Genomic DNA, 20,322 nt, shown 5'->3' with positions numbered 1-20,322 from the left:
CCTCAGCTGAGGCTCCCTCCTCTCTGATGACTCGAGTTTGGTCAGGTTGACACATAAAACCAGCCAGTACAATAGCCTTACATTTTCCACTGGAAAGTGAGCCTGTCCTGCTAGAGGGACGCCTTCCATTTGCATGCCATTTTCACATTCTGTCATTTTAATCTTTTTTAGATGACTCAGGAAGACAGTCATTACTGATGTGCACTTTCCACTTTATAGTTAAGGAAATTGAATTTTTACCCGGTATCACAAAGTTGGCAAGTGGCCAAAGCAAGACTGGAAGTCAAGTGTTCTGGATGCTGTTGCATCATGGTCGCGGAAGGACATGTGCTTGAGACAGACAGACCCTGGTTAGAGGAGTAACTGACTCTGTCTGGACCAGTCAATAAGCATCTGACATTTGCCCTGAATTTGCTAACCATGCCCAGCTTACTGTAGTGCTTGAAGAATGGATAGCATGCTTCCTAGCAGTTTTTCTGCATCATGTGTCTGTGTACGGAGGAAGCTTGGGAAAGCTGGCTCCCTTCACATATTTCAGGTGAAGCGGTAACTGATACCTGCTGTCACTGTCTGGGCAAAGAGATGCCAGAGGGTTATTAAATGTGTAGCCACAGAAGCTCTGGCAAGAATCTTCTAGATATGATGGGAGCCAGGAATAAGGGGTGGGCCTTGGTCTCTTTGATGAGTGGGATACTAACAGCAGGTGGTGAACAAGTCCTACAGGGAGCACAGTCCAATCCTGGGAAGGGACCTGTGTGCTTCCTCTTTTTAATTCTTTCTGAGCACTCAGTCAGACTCAAGGCTCCGGCCTCCTATTCTATAACTCCCACCTCTGACGAGTTCAGCCCTGGAAGTCATCTAAAGTCAGCTGTGAGGCACCTAAGCAAACACAAAGTCATTGTCTGAAATGAGATCCTTTCAACCCAAAGACCCGAGGGTATCTGAGGACCAGTTTACAACGTCTTGCAAGTAGGAAATTTCTTCATTTCCTCGCCTCTGGCCCTTTCTTTAGCTGAGGCACAGCGTGGTGCTGTGAACTTCTTCTGGGCTGTCCCGACCACTGTTCCAGATGCCATGCAGATAAATATTCTAGCTTTGGTCCAAGAGTGGAGACAGGCTCAGGGCCTGATGGTTTAACACAATCCCATGTGCTGGAGATTTTCATCAATCCCCCAAAAGGGAACTAGACCTCCTGACCTCGTGTAGGCAAGGCGGCTAGAAGTCCTTGCTGAGCCCCCTTGCTGTCGGGGAGCCGCCCAAACAGGTCCCTACAGAGACCTCTTAGTGTAGCAACAAGCCTACGGGATCCACCTCCGGATACTGCTGGTCGGGAACCCTTGGCCTCTCCTTAGGATGGTCGCCTCTGTAAAGGGAAGGAAAGGTGATAATCAGGACAAAAATGGGGGAGAGGGACGCAATTCCAGCGAAGCAGAAGGTGCCAGCGAAAGGAAAACTTGTTCTATCCTGGGCAAGAGGGTCAAAGAGCCTCCCTCTTAGCAGCGTCGTGTGTCTCTACAGCGACCTCTCGCGGCTAACATGTCAAACTGCAGTTCCTAAAGCTTCCCTCTGGAGCTGGCGGTCCAGCAGCTCAGGTCCCACCCCAGAATCTCTGTCGGGGTGTCCACTTCCATAGGACTCACAGTGGGGGGGGGGCTTGTCACCAATGCACACACGACAGTTGGGACCTTCTCGAGGCTGCGCCATTTCTAGAAAATGCCCTGTTTCTTGCTTCTGCGCTGGACTCGCTTTCTGTCTAAGGGCCGTGGGTCATTCATACCCTGATGGATACTAAGGAATAGCCACTGTCTAGCCTAGAACTCGACCTAGGCCTGGTTGCAGTTGCGATTGAACACTGTGGCTTCAGAGCCCATAGCTTCTGCGCCCAAGGATGGCAGAAAACTACCTATAAAAACCCGGTGTTTTCAAATACACAGCTCTTGCCACTTTTTTTTTCACACCACGAACCTTTCAAAGCAAAACTCAGGCAAAGTATTTCTTTAAAGGACCCACAGGGACCTCTAGTGTCGCGTTCTTAAATCAGAGCTATAGGATCTGATGTGGAATTGTGTGGACAACCCAAATCCCAGGCTTGGGTATGAAGTTAAAATTAAAAAAAAAAAAATTACACGTGCCCCACCCATCTCTTAGCTTGTTACTGCCTTGGAAAAGGAGTGCCATGCATGGGTATATCTTATAAAACTAAGTGTATTGGCAGCGACTTCTACTTTTGAGGAAACTCAACATTTTTGATCGATATCTGAGGTAAAGAAACATATTTTGCCTGTCCAGCATTTACTGAGTGTTCACTCTTATCAGGTGGTTTTGTATGTAATTTTTGTTTGTTGGCTTGGAAAGTAAATTGTTTTGAGGCAGGGTCTCTCTCACTTTGTAGACCAGGTTGATCCTGAACCCGCAATTCTCCTGCCTCAGCCTTCAGTGTGATGGATAAGGTGGATTATTATTACCCTCCATTTTGCAGATAAGAACTCTGTGACAAGAGCCCCTTAAACAGATGGTAAGACCATCTCAGAAGCAAGGAACTGGACAATTTCTGAAAAAATGACCCAGCTGTGAAAAGGTCCCAGAACAAAAAGGGCATTTGTCCGATGAATCACCGACCATCATTTGAACCTAACCCTGTGGCAGAGCCGGCCGGATTGAGTTTGAGATGAACTCTCCCTCTGCAAGGCTGCTTTTAGAGGCTTACAGTGAGGATGCTGTTTGGACATGCAGTGTATGACAACTGATTTCTTCTCTTCTAGCCCTGAGAACAGTGGCGACCATCACTGCTGCAGGTGCTGTGCAAAATGATTTGAGAGCATTTTTGCTGATTTGTGCTTTGTCCCTTGAAGTATTTACAGACAAAGCACCCAAAAGTTCAAAGACATAGAGAGACATATTCAGGACAACATGAGCTCTGCACAAACATGGTCAGACCCGAGGCAGCCCGTCTGTGTTCCCATCATTAGCTGAGCTACTTCCTGCTCAGCAGATCCACACCCGAACAGGGGCCCAGGCAGGGCCCCCCCAAGTTCTCCCACTCTTTTGCCCTTCTCTGGGATTCTGTGCATAGATACAAAAGCACCTCTTGGAGGAAATGACCAACCAATGCAGGTACTGTCGGTCCAGAGTGCCTGTGTGATGTTGGATGGGACTTCAGTCTATACAATGGTGAGAAATACATGTCTGGGTATTACCCAGCAAGCCTAAGGCATTTGGTTATGGCAGTCTGAGCAAACTCAGACCAAGATGACTTCAAGGGGTGCAGATCATTAACAGATGACCCTCCGTGACCAAATTAGGAACATGTGTTAACCGATTCAGCACATATATGTAATACGTTAGACTACTGTTCTCAGGAGAGACTGACCCAAACTGCCCTGCCATCATCCATCAAGTACAGCTTTTTAGTTTTTGAAATTGCATTTATTTATTTGTGTGTGTGTGTGTGTGTGTGTGTGTGTGAGAGAGAGAGAGAGAGAGAGAGAGAGAGAGAGAGAGAGAGAGAGAGAGAGAGAGAGACTGTGCACATGCCACCACACACTTGGGGCTGGGAAAGTCAGCTAAGTGCTTGTTGTGGAAGGGACTGGAGACTAGCTAAGGAGTGTGAGCCCATGTGTGCATGTAGTAAACACCCTCCAAAGTCTGAGTCTATGAGAACCTTAATAGAGCCATGAATTTGACCAACAACAGTGCTGAGGCCCAAGCTGAGGACTAAAGAGTATCACTAGACTAGACTGCCCCACAGACTGTAAGCAGATTGAGCGGATAGTGCTAACTTAATGTCTGTCCCGCTGTTGAAAGACCCGTAGGCAGGTCTGGGCTCAGAATAGATTAAAAGAGCTAGCTGGTTGACACTCGAGATTGTCATTAGGAAAGAGATAAACATTCCACACAAGGAAAATTCTAGGTAGACTGAAGAATTGAGGTTGAAAAATTAATTCATAAAAATGAAAGAAAACCTGAACTGACATTTACCAAATTTCCCAAAGGCAAAGAACTAAATTTAAAGAAAATTAAATACATTAAGGGGAAAATATCCAATTATGTGAATTTGCTTTATGGAAAAATTTAAATCTACTGATTTTAAAATAATTTAAATGGGAAACAGTTTTATCAAGTGTTGACAAACCCCTAGAGCTACCAGAAAATAAATTAAAGTGATTCCCAGAGGACTGACCACTGATCAATGAACAGAAGCCGACAGTTCACAAAGAGGAAAAACAGCTGACAGAACACTTTAAAACTTTTAATATATTTATTTAACGAGTGTGTGTGTGTGTGTGTGTGTGTGTGTGTGTGTGTGTGTGTGTGGTGGGGAATGCATACGCCATGGCTCCTGGCAGGCACAGTACAACATTCTGCCGTACTGTATGGGTCCCAGGGATTGAACTGAGACCACCAGACATGGCGGCTAATACATTTACTCATCTCATTGGCCCAAACTACTACTGTATATGTTAGATATTACTGGCAGCCTAAAACTTGCCAATTTAAATACCACAGTAGCCTTTCCTGCTATGGGACTCGACACAGAGCAAGCAGTGTGACCTTTGTGACATTTGGCTACATGGCTGTTAGTTGGTACCAACCCCTAAATACACTGTGCAGCATCCTTGGGAATTACATAACCAAAATGTTGAGAAACTAAGGAGAAGAAGTAAACCAGAGTGGTGATCACCCGCATGCGTGGCTGCTCTGTCTGGCCCTGGCAGTTATGGTGGCCTCCTTCCAGGAATCCCCTTCAAAACTCTCCAAGTCCTCCTGGTTCCCACCCCCATCTCCTAGAAAGCACAGAGGATGCAATCTTGGCCAACGACACATCCTGCTCACAGACACGGGACATGGGCTCAGTCATAGATGGCCCTCCACTTCCAGACACAGTGCTACTTATTCAGGAGTGACCAGGACCCCAACTATGAAGCATGCATGTGCTTTGTCAGAATTGCTGGCCGAAATTAAAACTAACAAAGAAAAGCAGCTCTGTGAAGATGGTAAGCAATTTCTAGGAACATAACAAACTCAAGATAGAGTGGAAGCATTGGGATACCCAGTCAGTGCTCAGCATGATCCTTCAACAGTTCATCAAAGATGGGAAAGAGCCACAAAATAGGCTCACTGTTGTTGTAGAATATTATTTTAAGATGAGTTACATTCATTTATGCTGTGGAATATTTGTTTAATGATGCAAAGATGTGTTGCATGTGTTTAACTCTGTGAAGCTGTGTTACTTTGCCTGCCTAAAACACCTGATTGACCTAATAAAGAGCTAAACCCTAGGCAGAAGAGAATAAATAGAAGGAGAAATCTAGACTAGAGGAGCAAGAAAGGGAGAGAAGGGTTTCAGGGGCCACAACCCAGCCACCCAGCCAGACACAGAATAAGAAGGAAAGAAAAGATATACAGAAAAAGAGAAAGGTAAAAGCCCAGAAGCAGCCAGGCAGTTATTATAAATAAATAAATAAATAAATAAATAAATAAATAAATAAATGGCAAAAGGTAGATGGGACAATTTAAGAAAAGCTGACAAGAAATAAGCTAAGCTAAGGCTGGGCATTCACAAGAAAGAGTAAGTCCCTGTGCAATTATTTGGGAGCTGAGTGGTGGGGCTCTCAACGAGCAAAATGTAAAAAACAACCAACTGCAAACTATAGGGTCTATAAGCCTTGAACTTTCCTCACCCCTCCCTCCTCCCCTCCCTCTCATATGTGCACCCTACAAGACAAAGGAAGTAACTAAGGACAGGGTTGCACCCTACAAGACAAAGGAAGTAACTAAGGAAAGGGTTGCACCCTACAAGACAAAGGAAGTAACTAAGGACAGGATTGCCCCAGACTTCCTTCTAAACTTGCCATTTGTCTTTCAGAAACACGGAACATCTGTTTTGAAGAGTTTGCAAGACACCACAAAATACCAGCCAATAAAGTCCCACAGAGTGTCATTTTCTCAGCACTAAAACAGCTACAGAATGTGCCATTACAGGAGAGTAGTCCTCAATTACCTTGTGATTCCTGGTCTGAATACCACCAAGACAGACACAAGATCCTGGCAATCTCATCACAACATTCCTGTTTCCCTGAACCGTTGGTGCCTCGGTTCACAATAGATCCACACACCTCCCATAGTGCCAAGGGCTTTGAACCTGGACTAAAAGACAGATTCATCTGATTATTGGTTCTGGTTTGGTCAGAGCAGTGGCCAGGAAACATCTGCCCAATACACTGGGGCTCCCTGCAGCTTCAGGGACTCTCTGAAGCCATGACCTCTTAGTACCATGTCCTTGATTAGGAGCTGCTTGTTCTTGGAGCCATGGCTTTCATTCATACCTTATCCTAGCTAAGATTGGGGCTCAGTCTCTGTCTGCAGCAGGCGAGGCAAAGCTCCTGGTGTGAAGGAATCGACAAAGCCATAAACTCACCAGCAGCTGCATGAGGCCAGGCCTTCGTCTCACCTCTTGCCCTTGCTGAATTTCCTTTACTACGTGATGTCACCATCATGGCACACCCTGACATTTGGCTAACATACCTATGTGAGAAACTGGCACTGTGCTGGGTGGGCATAGAGGCATGTGTTTGTCATCCCAGTACTTAGGAATCTGAGGCTAGAGGAGCATAGATTTGAACTACACAGTCTAGAAACACTAAGAAATAGAGAAAAACAAACAAAACCCTCAGCAAAACCCAAAAACACAACCTGGATCCGCTTGAACAGTAGACTATGGTGCCCCCTTGTGGACATTCAGAACGCTTCAGTGACGTTCTACAAGTTCAATTATGAGAGAATGTGTGGAGCCTGCTGTGAAAACTGACTTCGCCCTGAAGGATAATTGGATCTGACCTGAATATGGATAGCTTTTCCACAGTGCCAAATGATGAAAACAGAACTCACGGTAAGCGGGCAGAGAGAGAAAACTCGGGAGATGCCCTCAACCCAGTTCTACAGAGCATGTTGGAACCCAAGGACCAGTGACAAAGCCTAGATTCAGACAGTCCCCAAATTCATGATGAGCTCTCTGCCAGTGGGGACGTGATTTTCTCCTGGCTCTGGAACAAGTGTCTGATTTAAGAGTGCGGCTACAGATGGTGGTAGTGCACGCCTTTGATCCCAGCAAACGAGAGGCAGAGACAGGCAGATCGCTGTGAGTTCGAGGCCAGTCTGGTTTAGAGTTCCAGTAAAGGCTAAAAAAAAAAAAAAAAAAAAAAAAAAAGAGTGTGGCTAAATAAGAGTGTTGCTTGAGCCGTGGATATGAAGCTTTGTAACAAACATCTGTATCTCTGAGAACAGGCTAAATTGTTAACAGTTTGAATGGCTCTTTAGTATGATTTTTTTTTTCCTTGAGAAGTTGTTTGCTGGATTTGTTAAGTTTGTCATCTTTTTTTTTCCCCAACATAATGGCTCATATTTAACTTCTTGCTGCTGAAAGGGTCAGAGGCTTGATACCCCACACCTTATTTAAAAAATCTTATGTCATCGAGATCATGAATACAGAAGCTAACTAGCACCTCCTCTGAAGCCACGTTTTAAATGAGAGTCTAAGTGTGGCGAGAGCACATGAGTACAGGTGCCCTCGGAGGCTGTGGGCTTGGATGGCCTGGAGCTGCAGCTCTGGGCAGCTGTGACTGCCTGACTCCCGCACCGCACCGGCTCCTCTGCTGGACCAGTCTATATTCCTAGATACCAAGTCAGCCCTCTAGCTCAGAAACATTTTGTATGCCTTGTTACCATGCTGTCTCCCACAGAGGGATGAGTCAGACCGTACCACCAGGAGCTTCGAGACACAGAACAGCAGAAAAGGGGCTCCAGCTATGGTTGGTGCCAGGATTAATTCTTATAATTATTTTAATTCTTTTTTTTTGTAAAAATGAATGCAACATAGACAAATTCCTTTCCTTCTGCAATCTTCTTTTCACTCAAAAAAAATTGTTTTGGTTTTTGTTACTTTGTTTCAATTCAGGGATGAGACCCAGGGTCCGGTGATGCTGGGCGTGATGCTGGGCAAGCACTCTATCAAGCAAGCTGCACCCCACCCCCCCAGGCCATGTGTATATGGTTTGAATGATGAAGAATGAATATCTGGTGTCTACTTAGGTAGTAAATGAAAACAGGAAATAGTTTTTACTTCTTTGGTTCTGGGTAACTATGACTTTTGAATGTAAGACATTTAGAGAGTTTTACAGAAGATGCTTTTGTTCTGTGGTTCATCCCTTCCATGTCTGAAGGGGTCACACAGGCACTCCAGGCCTTGGCACTCCAGGACCCTCTGCACAGGTTCTAGAGGCAGCTGGGTGAGGGGGCACTGTCCAGGCACAGTGGCCATCAGGAATAAAGCACCGGGACTTCTGTACCCTCTAGTGCCAATGGGCACTCTACACCTGGTCTACAGTGCTCACTGAGGAAAAACCACTGGGAACATATGAAAGAAAACATCCTTGATTATCATAAATGGCATTTTCCTATGAAAATGGCTTGAAAATACATGTTTTAAATCCAGCAACCACATCTTCCAAGAGATTCAGTTTAGGACCAACAACATTCTATAGACAGGCAAGCAGATGAAATCAACCGGTGGGCAGCAGAGTCCACTGACAGCCCAGAGAAGATACACACACTGTTAAGTCCTTTAAGTTCGAGAGCCATCTATGACTCTTCTTTGCTGGTGTGGGATGGTTCACCGTGTTCTGCTTCAGCTGGAAAGAGAAAGAGACAAACAATGATCACATTAGCTGGATTGAACAGTCTTAAAAGTTCATTTATAGCAGGGTGTTGATGGCTCACGCCTTTAATCCCAGCACTAGGCAGGCAGAGGCAGGTGGATCTTTGTGAGTTTGAGGCCAGTCTGGTCTAGAGAGCTAGTTCCAGGACAGCTCCAAAGCAATACAGAGAACCCCCCACAAAAAAGGGGGGAAAAGTTCATTCATTCCCAGTAAAGACTAAAGAAACTCAGAACCTAAAAGTTTAATGTTTTAAGTTAACTTCAGGGACCCCCAAGTCCTAGCTTTAGTAGGTGCCAGGCAGGGACCAAGAGTAATCTTTTAGCAAGTTCCTCTGCTCTCCATGTGTGATTCTGACATTTCAGTAGATGTCACAGGATAAATGCTAACAGACCCGTTGTCCTCAGAACCTGGTTTAAAAAGAATTCCTGTAGATTTAAAATGAAAAACAAACTAACAGGGCTGGAGATGTAACTCAGTTGAGAGGGTGTTTGTCTAGTATTCACAAAACCGGGTTTGACGAAATCAGCAAGGTGGCTCACACCTGTAATCCCAGCACTCTGGAGGTGGAGGCAGGCAAGTCAGGAGGAGTTCAAGGCTAGCCTTGGCTACATAGAGAATTCTAGACTAGCCTAGGACACACACATAAGGTTCTCAAAAAGGAGGGAGGGAGCAGAAACCTTTACAAAACAAAGGGGGTCCTGAATATTACATTAAAACAGGAGAGAAGTGACTGGCCAATACCTAACAATACTGGGCCCAGCTGGGAGGTGACCTTGTCTGACTTCCGGTCCTGGCTGGAATAAACATCCAACTAGGAAATAAATCCCTGCCTCTGTCCTGATTGGAGACATCTGACTGAGACAGTGATAAAGCGAAGCCTGGTCCAGCCCTTCCTGAGAACAGGATGTCAGCAAACACATCATGAAGTCCTTCAAACCTTCACTCGACCTGCAAATTAGCAGATGGGCTTGGTCCAGCCACCCAGTGACACAAACCACTTTGTTAGGTCTCCTGTCAGCCCTGAACTCCAGGTCCCAGTGTGGACAACTTCTTGGGACATCATTGCAGTGTCACAGCCATCGGCTGCAGGCAGAGGCTCTGTGCTGTTTAGACAAATGTCTTCTACCGCAGACCTGGGCAAGCCCTGCAAGGTGGCCCCCACACAGAGAAACCCCAGAATGCCACCAGGGCCCCGATAGAGGCTCCTGAGAATGTGCAGACCCTGGTCCTCACAGATATAACAGTATACTCCCTGGACTGTGATACGGTTCTGGGAGCAAATGACAATACAGAGACAGAAGGAAGTCTCACTCACAGACTGAAGTAGCAATCAGTGGCCAGAGGTACCTGGGGACAGGGCAGTTTTTAGGTGCTTTCCTTTCTTCCCTAGTACTGTAACAGCAGGCAATGTGTGGCCCTGGTCTCCCATTCTCCCCTCAGGACCAGACCAAAGGTTCTATCTTATCTTTGAACTGCAGAAAAGCACTTACCAGTCTACATAACAGCGTGGGGGCCTCTATTTTACTCTCTCAGAGCAGGGACTTATGGGGAAACATAATTTTATTTTGTTATTAAAGTAAGCACTGCCCAGGGCATGTTATTTACACAGAGATAACTGCACTTCGGCGATTGTGATGTCCCGGGAAGGCAAACTCTAACCTCAAAGAGCAGCCCATCATTCTTGCTGTCACTCTCCTTGATAATGTGGTGCCGGGTAATAATCTCGAAATTGCTACCTCCACAGTCCTATAACGGGGGAAGCCTGGCCAGCACAGAGGAGGGTCAAAGGCCCCATGTCTTTTCTCCCGCACACAGGGCAGCAAAATCAATGCTGGATTCTTTACTTATGCCATTTGAAAGTCTTTGTTTCAATCAGCTGCCAATCAGGAGCTGCTTCCCCAACACCTGCTGGGGGCGGGGTCATGCACTACCCTAGCTCTGCTCAGAACACAGGAAAAAGAAAATAATGTAATCTTGAGCTTTGCTGCTAAAATGTATAATCCCAGGGGTGGGGGCTACATAGTTTAACCCATCTGTTCTCTAATAGAATAAGACAGAATACTTAAACACTAAGAATTTAAGCTCCAAAACTGGGCATTGTCCGTTCCCCCAGGGCATTTAGACAAAAGCCACCATTCTCTTAGGGACTTGAAGTTCTTGCTTGCTAAAAAGGGAGTCAAGAGGAACCTGTGGCTTTTCCATTAACATAGGACTGCGGGGCCTATGAACTTGACAAAGTCAGCGCTAGCCCTAAACTCCCTTAGTCCGGATTCACAAGCCCCACCCCGGCTCACAAGCCCCCTTTCTCCCACACTCTCGTTTAACCCTAGAAATCTTTTCCGTGTCGCTTCTCCTTGCTTTCTCCGGAAACAGCCTTGGCCATTTGGAATAAACTTTCCCTTTTCACCCAAGGAGCAGCTAGTCTGGTTTCTTTACTGCACCCATTTTCATTCAGGTATGGCATATAAATCTACCTTAGTATCCTCACCCATCTCCCTACAGAGCTGTCAGTCATTACAATCAGGAAGAACTGAAAGTGAACCTGGAGGGGCAAGTTAAGATGCCGCGTTTGGATCTCACTACCGCCACCTTTTGGCTGAACCGCATTAAGCAAGCCTGACATTTCTCAACCAGGCGCTCCATTTTGCTGCCTTTACTGTTTGCTTCCCAAAGGTGTGGTGAGAAATTAAGCCAATCACATGTAGGGATTAGCATAGATGGACCAGTAAAACACGCTCAACAGACTCTAGCTGCTATTGTTAGTGTTGCTATTGTCACCTCTCAGGCTTGCAGGTGTCATATATATGGACATTCCTATTGTCACTTAGGAAACACTCTGTCCTGATCCTTGACCTCACTCCAGATCAGATCATCCCCTTCTTCCTGCCCCAATCTGTTTTTGGAGCCTGCTTCTCCTTCACATTCAGACAAGACGGAAATGGGGACCAAACCTTGGGCTGCTGAGCTATGTCTCCAGCCTTTGGTAATTTTATTATTTTTATTTCGCAATGCTGAGATTCACACCAAGGACGCAACAAGGACGATTCTTATGTTTTTGGTTGTGAGTCTAGCCTTTTAACGGCTGAGCCATCTCTCCAGCACAACAAGGACGATTCTTAAACACAGTCATCCCAAGTCATTCATACGTCTGTCTGTAGCCAGACAGGCACAGCCTCAACCTGGTAGCCCAGACCCCAGGTAGAGTTCATGGGGGTTTATACCTTGAATTCAACTTTTCCCCATTTTCATTGAGCTCCAAGTGAAATTTGTTATTCCTTCAATGATGATTACCAATGACAAATCTCAGAGGTGACATTGTATCTGTGACTGTCTCCAACGGCAATAAAGAATTCAATGATCCTTTCCAATCATATTATAATTAGGATTGTGGTAAATGCCACATAATCTTTAGTCTTCACTACTTTGAGAGTTACAGGCTCATTGCTAGATTCCCCCTTATTTGTTTGTTTGTTTTGTTTGAAACACAGTTTCATGTAACCCAGGCTGGTCTCAACCTTACTATGTAGCTGGGTTGTTTTTTATTTGTTTGTTTGCTTGTTTGGTTTTTTTTATAATTTATTTATTCTTATTTTATGTGCACTGGTGTTTTGCTTGCATTAATGTCTGTGAGAGGGTGTCACATCTTGGAGTTATAGACAGTTGTGGGTACTGGGAATTGAACTCAGGTCCTTTGGAAAAGTAGTCAGTGCTCTTAACCACTGAGCCATTTCTCCAGCCCTTGTTTGGTTTTTTTAAAGGACAAAAATCTCACTGTGTAGCTCAGGCTGTCCTGTCCGAAAACTCACCATGTAGACTATGCTGGCCTGGAACTTGTTTGGGTGGAAGCTCCACCTCACCGTGCCCTCCCCTCTCTCTCCAAACCCTGCACCCTTTCAAAATAAGCCCAAGAGGCAGCTCCTCCTAGGGACAGGCCATGTGTATTTTTGGTCGCCCAATCTCCTCTCTGGGGGCCAAAAAATCATCTGGGAGCATTTTACTCATTAAACCTGGACTTTTAATTCTTAATTCGACTTGATTTGGATTACTGTGTAGACAGAGAGGCTTAATATTGGATCATAGACACCTTGCAGCACTCAGAGAATTCCCCTGCTTCTGCCTCCCAAGTGCTGGCATTAAAGGCATACGCTACTATGCCTGGCTTCTTTAGTGTGCCTATGTGTTTTATTATTTTGAGAGGGGATCCTGTATTATGAAAGGGTCTACATCATACGGGAGGCTGGAAGGGCTGCCAAGCTGACAAAGTGAACAGTGTATAACTACTTACTGCAATGTGACATTAAAATATTCTTCGGGTGTCACTACTTTCGGTCCACCAAAGTAGTCCAAGACCCAGATATTGGTTATATTTAACTTAGCAAAGAACCAATTATGGCTGGAAGGCCAGGTTTTCATCTCAGGGTGTCGAAGGAATAAGGAATTCTTTGCATAGTCCGCTTCTTCCTCATTCACCTGAGGGGTAAACAGGAGAGAAACAGTCCAACACTTTCATTTCGCCTGCTCCTCACACCACATCCCCACCTGCCAACATATTCAGTTTCAAATGCTGATCTTAAGAGCTTATGGGAAGCTCAAAGGAAACAGAGAACAACTTCAAACTCGTAACGACCCAAGCATCAAAACAGAAACCGCTATAAGGATGGAGCTGCTGTTCATCAATGATGTCACCCGGGTAGGAGACTACCATCCCACTCACCCCAGGATCCGCACATGCTAAAAGCATGTGTGTGAAGGGTGAGCATGTGTAGAAGTAACACAATGGAACCCAAGAGCATTTGTCACTCTCTGGCTTGCTCCTGTCAGTCAAGGACACCACCCACAGGGAGACCCATGGAGAATGTCCAGATCTGAAGTCTCAAAGGCCAGAAAGCAAACTGCTGGCTCATCAATAAGGTTGGTTTACATGACACCTGGCATTCTGTAGATATTTTTCTGTTTTGTTGTTTTGCTTGTTCTTAGAGACAGGGTCTCACTAGGAAGGCCTGGCTGTCCTGGAACTCACTATGTATAAACCCAGCTGGCCTAGAACTCACAGAAATCCTGTCTCTGCCTCCTGGGTGCTGGGGATTAAAGGCATGCATCAGCATATTCAGCACTATCAATCTTATTTAAACTCTTCTCTCTAGCAACCATCCCAAACTGTCCAAATGCATTTCTAGTAGTAACAGACACGCCTCGTGTTGGTATCAAACATAGGGACATGGAGCCCACATGAAATCAGAGAGCAATGTTTCTAGATGAGCAGATGTGTCTTACCAAGAGTATTTCTATACAGGAGCCTTCTAGATGTGACTTGTTTGGTTTCAGAACATAGATCCTTTGCCCTTTAAGAGCCCTATTGGACACCTACATGAGGGATTCCTGTCAAAGACTTCAGTTCTTGTGTATGTGTTAGAACATATTCTTATTATGCACCCACTGACAAATCCATTGCATGTTATTCTCCAAGGATCCCTTCTTGTTTCTAATACCACGGTGTTCTTCCAAGCCCATCTCTCTTCATGGAAGTCACTGCTTACCTTGGTCACAGTTCCTGACAGCATTATATGAACACACAAGGGACTCTGGGGATCAAATCCATGTTTCCTGCAGAAGACTGTCTGTGCCAAAGACAGTGTCAGTGTAGCCTGTGGATTTTCCTGCAGAGAAATATGGAAATCCTTTTGTGTGAAAGCAGTTTCTGGAGAAGTATAACACAAGCCTCTCATATACTCTCATATCACACTTCCATGAAACAGTGAATTGTAAGTCACCTCCAACTAGGAGAAAAGAATCCATGGTAGGAAACATGTCCTGATCCCTGTGGAGAGGTGTCATGTTTTAAATAAACAAACTATAGGGAAAGTTTTAGCATATCTGTCCCATAATTATCAGAATTATAAATACAGTATCCCCCAAACAGAACTAACTGGTGACAGTCCTCACTGAAATATCTACAGGGTCAAACTCTAATTTAAAAAACAGTGCACAAAAATACCACAGTTGCTTGAACAGCCTAATTGCATAATTTAAACAAGAAAGCGGCTGAATCATGTTGCATGGTTATCTCCTGACTGCAGAAGTTGTCATGTGGCCTTAAAAAGGGAGCGTTGCTTATTCTTCCAGCTTCTACAAGAGAATTCTTAACTCAGGTTCCAAACACAAAGGCAGAAAGACTCCTAAATCCTTTCTCTCCAGAATGGGGCATCATTCTAGATTACTGCAAACAGCATTCACCCCAATTGTTTTGGGGGTGAACTTTCCTATTTCAGAATGGCCCATCAAAAACACTGAGCCCCAGAGACTCCCAGGAAAAAGGAAGAAACACAGGGCTCAAAAGTAAGAGCATGAAGGGATGGAGAGATGGCTCAGTGGTTAAGAGCACCAACTGTTCTTCCAGGAGACCTGAGTTCAATTCCCAGCACCCACACGGGAGCTCACAACTGTCTGGAACTCTAGTTCCAGGGGACTTGACACCTATGGCAAAACACCAAAGCACATTAAATAAAGTTAAATAAAAAAAGTAAGAGCATGTACTGCTCTTCCACAGGGCCCAAGTTCTGGTCCCAGCACCCACATCCAGTGGCTCACAACTACTTGTAATTTCAGCTCCAAGGGATCCCATGTTTGGCCCATGGGCACTCACACACAGATAACCACACAGACACATAATTAAAAGTAAAGTCAATCTTGCTGGACATGGTGGTACATGCCTTTAATTCTAGCTAAAATATTTGCTGTCTTCAATCTGTAAGACAAGGAAAGGAACTCCCCCTACCCACCCCACCAGCCCCCCCCCCCCCAAAAAAAAAAAACAAGGGAGAGAGCTCAGGTAAGATTTATCACCTTCGGATTTCAGATCTGGTTGAAAAGTCAGGCATAACCAAAATCAGGACAGGAGTAGGAAGGTGTACTAAGGCAGAGGGAATGTTGACTGTGTAACACACAACAGGGAAAGTGTAAGACACCACAGCTGTTATAGAGAAAGCCAAATAAGGGCAAGCCAAGGAATGGAGGGGCTGGGAGGAGTTGGGCATGGCTCAAACCCAAGCTCAGGTGTCTGGATTGGATTTTGCAGGCATCCTTCAAGCAGTGCTTTCCAGAATCCCCTACATTTTGTCAAAATGATGGTTCCTGGTCCCAGTCTGTACCCAAAGTTTTATTTCTTTTACTATTTGGTGTGTGTGTGTGTGTGTGTGTGTGTGTGTGTGTGTATGTGTGTCTATATGTTTGTGTCTGAGTGTATGTGTGCACTTGTGTATGTTCCCATGTATATGGGCAGATGTAGGTATGGAAGTCAGATGACATTGGGTGTTGTCTTTGATCAACCTCTGCTTCATTTACTAAGACAGGAGGGTTTTTTTTTTTTTTTTTTTTTTGCTTAACCTGGAACTTGCTACCTTGTCCTGGGAACTCCCTGTCTCCTCTTGCCAAGCAGAGGGACTACAGACAGTCCAGTTGGTTTTCTATGTAAATGCTAGGAATCTGAACTTGTCAAACTCTGTTCCTGATGAGTCACCTCCCCAGCTCCCACACCCAGAGTGATAAACACTTTGGGTGATTCTTAAGCAGCATCTGTTAAGCCCCCTGTGAGTTGGGCATGCTGCATTTTTGTTATTGTAAGTCTGGTGGGCAGGGTGGTCCACACAGACAGTTTCTAGCAGGAAGTGATGAGGATTTGGCCTAAGCACAGGGTGAATTGAAGAGGAAGGAGCAGATGGAAACAAAGGAAGGAGAAGAAAACCAGAGAGATTTGGAGAGGCATCGGGAATTCTAACATGTTTATTAAGAAAACAATTCCACAAACCAGAACACTGATGGTTAAGGAGAGCAGGTTTCCAGGAAGAAGAGAGAAATGGGAGTCTTATGTGACAGACACTAACTAAATGAAGGCAATCAATCAGAAATACAAGACTCTGGTGAGTCCAACATGAACATAAATGTGGAAGTAAATCCTAAAGCAGAAAGAAAACCATGACTGTGCATATAATATTCCAAGTGTCAGGAGAACAAGGGGGTAAGAAATTGACTTGTTTTTAATGGGTCAAAGGGCAAAAGAAATCAGGAATAACCTGGTCATATCAAAAGAGAGAAGAGCCAAGAAGGAAGAAATGATAAAAGGATTTTGTTTTGTTTGAAAGAGGACATTATATAGTCCAGTCTGGCCTTGAACTCACCAGATAGCAGAGAATAACTTTGAGCTGCTAACCCTTCTGCCCCCACCTCCTAAATACTGAGACTATAGAGGCCTGTACCACCAAGCCTGCTTTATGCAACACTGGGATACCGCTAAGAGCTTCCTGCATCCTAGGCATTCTCTATCAATTTTGATTCACTGTTTCTACAGCGCAACTTGGTACTATATCATCAACCAGCATCAACAAATTCTTCCTATAAACATGTATTATGCAAAAACATTGCACACCAAAAAACTAGATAGAGGAACATCCCAGTAGGAAGAGACTCAAACCTCACAACTTGTCTCTGAGGGAGATGTCTGGCATTTTACATGGGAGAAGTGGTCTCAAGCCTGAGTCTTGTTCTTCTAACCTAACGGCAAGGCATGAAGAGAGACTCTGCGTGGAGGCAAGAAGAAAAGCAGAGCAGAAACCAACTTTGGCTGGTTAATTGGCTGAGTCAACATCCATCAGAACCCTGCCCTCCCCCCCCCCACATGTTCACGAATTCTCAATGCCATCACAGGAACCTGAACCTGAAGCCCTGGGTTGGTTCCTCACCTCTCACTGGAGTCCAACCCAATGGCCATTAGCTAGTTGGTCACAAGCGAGCTTCCCACCTCAAAATCTCAGAACCCTCATTTCTTCAGTGAAGATGTTACCAAGGCTGCCTAGACACCTCATAAATACAGAGAAACTAGTAGCAGTGATGTTCAGTCTGCCCCCTTCCTGTTAGAATCATCAGTGAGGGCTTGAGGGAGGAGAGGGTTTGTGTAGGATAAAGTGACTTGGTAGGGCATTTTAAAGGTCTTCTAAGTGATCTGCGGGTCAGTGGAGTACCACCCACGGCTCGAGTGGAGGTCGTGTGTGAACAGCTGAGGCCTAAAGGAGTGAAGTGGGCTGGGAAGAAGGACGTGGTCAATTGGGGTGAATATATCCAGGCTGGAGGACGCTGTGCCTTCTAATCTTTTTGTTTCTCAGAAAACACCATCCCACCCCTGCTCCCAGGGCTGCTAGATCTTCTGATTTTTTTTTTAAATGAAAAGTTAGACACTTAAAATTTTAGACAAATTAATTAAAAAAATAAACAAAGCTCACTGACTCTGGACTGACAGCTGGAGAACCTGCATGGCACTAAACAAGGCCCCCTGAATGCAGGTAACAGTGGATGGCTTGGGCAGTTTGTGGGATCACTGGCAGTGGATCCAAGTTCTATCTATCCCTAGTGTGTGAACTGGTTCTTTGGAGATCATTTCCTGTGGAGAGATATCTTGCCTTGGACCTGCCTCAACAGTGGTGATTGGACAGACTTCAGGGTGTCTGTGTGTGTGCCTGTTTATGTGTGAAGAGAGTGCAGGTGTACCACAGGTGCACATGTATTAATAAGCGTATGCTCTGGCCAGAGGTCAACTTTGGGTGTCACTCCCCAGAAGCTGGAGAAGCCATCCAACTTGTTTTGAGATTTGAGACAAGGTCCCTCCCTGGAGCTTGAAGCTCACTGACTCAGCCAGGCTGGCTGGACAGGGAGCAGTGTCAGCCTGGCTTGTGAGGGTCACAAGTGTCATCTCACGTCACTTTTTACATGGGTAATGAGGACCAAAACCAGGTTCTCATGCTTTCATGGCATGTACTTTACCAACAGGCTATTTCTCCAGCCCCTACAACTGCAGCTTTAAAAGGCAGTGACTAATTTAAATTTGTTTAGAATAAAACAGAACTCTGTGTCAGCTGATGGAAACTGGCCTCTGGACTCCTGGGTCCCAGTCTGTGGCCTTTGCTTTGAAGACAGGTGGATCTGAAGTGAACTGGGGTTGGCCCCCTGGCTTTGCATATTACTTCACCTCATGTCATCACCCATAAGATAGGAATAGTCAAAGCTATTCCTAAGAGCTATTCCAAAAGACAATACATGGAAATGGGTGAAACTTCTCAGCACATGACACCACAAGTGCTTGATCAAAATGTCACTTTCTCTCATCTCACTTTTACCAATACACTGTGCCTTCCTGGCTTTGCCAGAAAAACCTCCACCAAGTCAGCCTCCATTTCTAGGCACCTGTGCGGCTCTCTTCCCTCCGAGGCTGTGTTCCACCAGAGCTGTAAGCTTAGCCTGGTCCCAGAGAGTAGGCAAAGGACGAGGCGGGACCAGCCCTTCAAAGTCCTGCTCTCTACTAAGGCCACTATTACTTAAGTAGTCCAAAGAACGCTGCCATAGTCTGCCATGTTTCATAGTACCTTCCCACTCCTGACAAGAAAGTTCTAGAGAGGTAGGAAAGAGAAACTCTGAAGTCACATAAGTGAAATGCTAACCTACCCAACAATCTGTAAATTTTGTAAAGCCTTTAAATAACAAGCACCCAGTTCATGCAGAGACAGTCCAAGTGTTTAGAACAGTAGCGGGGGGGGGGGGGGGGGGGCAAGTAGGAACTTCCTGGTAGTTGCCCAACATCTGGGATGCTACAGTCTCCTAGTCAGCGTCGGCCAAAAGGGACATTCATCTGAGCTGGGTTCAAACTTCTTATCTCTAAGGTCCACGCTCTCCGTGTCTCGCTCCCTGGTCTGCCTGTGACTGCCAGCCCCGCAGTACCCAAGCCGGGGAACCGTACGGCGCTCAGGCTCACCTGCAAGTCGCTCACTAGTTGCTGCAACGGGCTCAGGTACATGTAGGGCACGCCGCTGCCTGCGCCCGGGGGACCGTCACTGAATGAGATGACGTCCGCGAAGGACCTGCCGCGCACCGCCTCCAGCGTGGAGATAGTGGCCACCGCGCCCCAGTCCGACACGTGCGTCACGAAGCGGGCCACGCGCGGCGCGTTATCGCGGGGTGGCAGCGGGGGTAGCCGCCTGTCCGCGTCCCAGTCGCCGTGGTCCAAGCCCCCGCGACCCAGGGCCGGCGACGCCAGTAGTGCCACCAGTACCGGAGCCAGAAGGGCAGCGAGCAGAGAGCGCGCGGGCCCAAGAGCTTTGCGAGCCATGGCGGCGTCTGCAGAGTCCCTACCCTGCAACCTAACCCTGCCGGGATAACTATAGGCCGCCAGGGTCCCGCCCCTCCTAGGGGGCCAATCAGAGATGAGTATGCAGGAGGGGCGTGGCCCCTATACAAAAGCAAACGCTGTCAGCTCAGTTCTGAGCTCAGGTCTTTAAAGACTGCGAATTTGTATTAAAGAGGTGCCCCGCTCCCCCTACACAGAAGGATAAGCGAGGTTTAGAAGAAATTAAGCAAGTTGCCTAAATCACGCTACTAGGCTATTAGGGAAAGGCTGACATCTTCACGCACACACCATCTTTTCTCATGTCTTTTAGTGTGTGTGCCTGGCATCTGAGAGAAAGTTTTCTATGTATGCTCTTGCTTGTTTACTCTGGTTTGTTGTTGTTTGTTATTTCTTGGATTTTCCAGACAGGGTTTCTTTGTGTAGCCCTGTTTGTCCTGGAAC

General features: G+C 45.9%; 1 protein-coding gene across 2 annotated transcripts; it reads right to left on the bottom strand.

The window, feature by feature from the left end:
- Positions 1 to 8,411: 8,411 nt before the first annotated feature.
- On the bottom strand, positions 8,412 to 19,863 carry Creg1 (cellular repressor of E1A stimulated genes 1). 2 transcript variants are annotated; one of them, XM_051186171.1, is made up of 4 exons: positions 19,510 to 19,863; positions 14,252 to 14,371; positions 13,000 to 13,184; positions 8,412 to 8,687 (listed from the first exon to the last, which is right to left on the bottom strand). In XM_051186171.1, exons 1-4 carry the CDS (start codon positions 19,861 to 19,863, stop codon positions 8,684 to 8,686), a joined length of 663 nt encoding a protein of 220 aa, XP_051042128.1. In that variant the 3' UTR covers positions 8,412 to 8,683. The 2 variants fall into 2 exon arrangements, with proteins under 2 accessions (XP_051042128.1, XP_051042129.1); XM_051186172.1 differs by lacking the exon at positions 8,412 to 8,687 and having other exon boundaries at positions 12,996 to 13,184.
- Positions 19,864 to 20,322: the final 459 nt, after the last annotated feature.

The sequence above is a fragment of the Phodopus roborovskii genome, unplaced genomic scaffold (assembly GCF_943737965.1).
Source record: "Phodopus roborovskii unplaced genomic scaffold, PHOROB, whole genome shotgun sequence".
Taxonomy (NCBI): domain Eukaryota; kingdom Metazoa; phylum Chordata; class Mammalia; order Rodentia; family Cricetidae; genus Phodopus; species Phodopus roborovskii.
Note: the sequence above shows the minus strand (reverse complement) of the source record. Positions and strands in the feature narration are given on the sequence as shown.

What these genes read in the sequence shown, in the direction of transcription:
- Creg1 (XM_051186171.1), bottom strand. Translation starts at nt 19,863, where the DNA reads ATGGCTCGCAAAGCTCTTGGGCCCGCGCGCTCTCTGCTCGCTGCCCTT. An exon ending in AACTAGTGAGCGACTTGCAG is followed by an intron (nt 14,372 to 19,509) that starts GTGAGCCTGAGC and finishes ATTTCTCTGCAG; the next exon opens with GAAAATCCACAGGCTACACT. An exon ending in TGTCAGGAACTGTGACCAAG is followed by an intron (nt 13,185 to 14,251) that starts GTAAGCAGTGAC and finishes TTTACCCCTCAG; the next exon opens with GTGAATGAGGAAGAAGCGGA.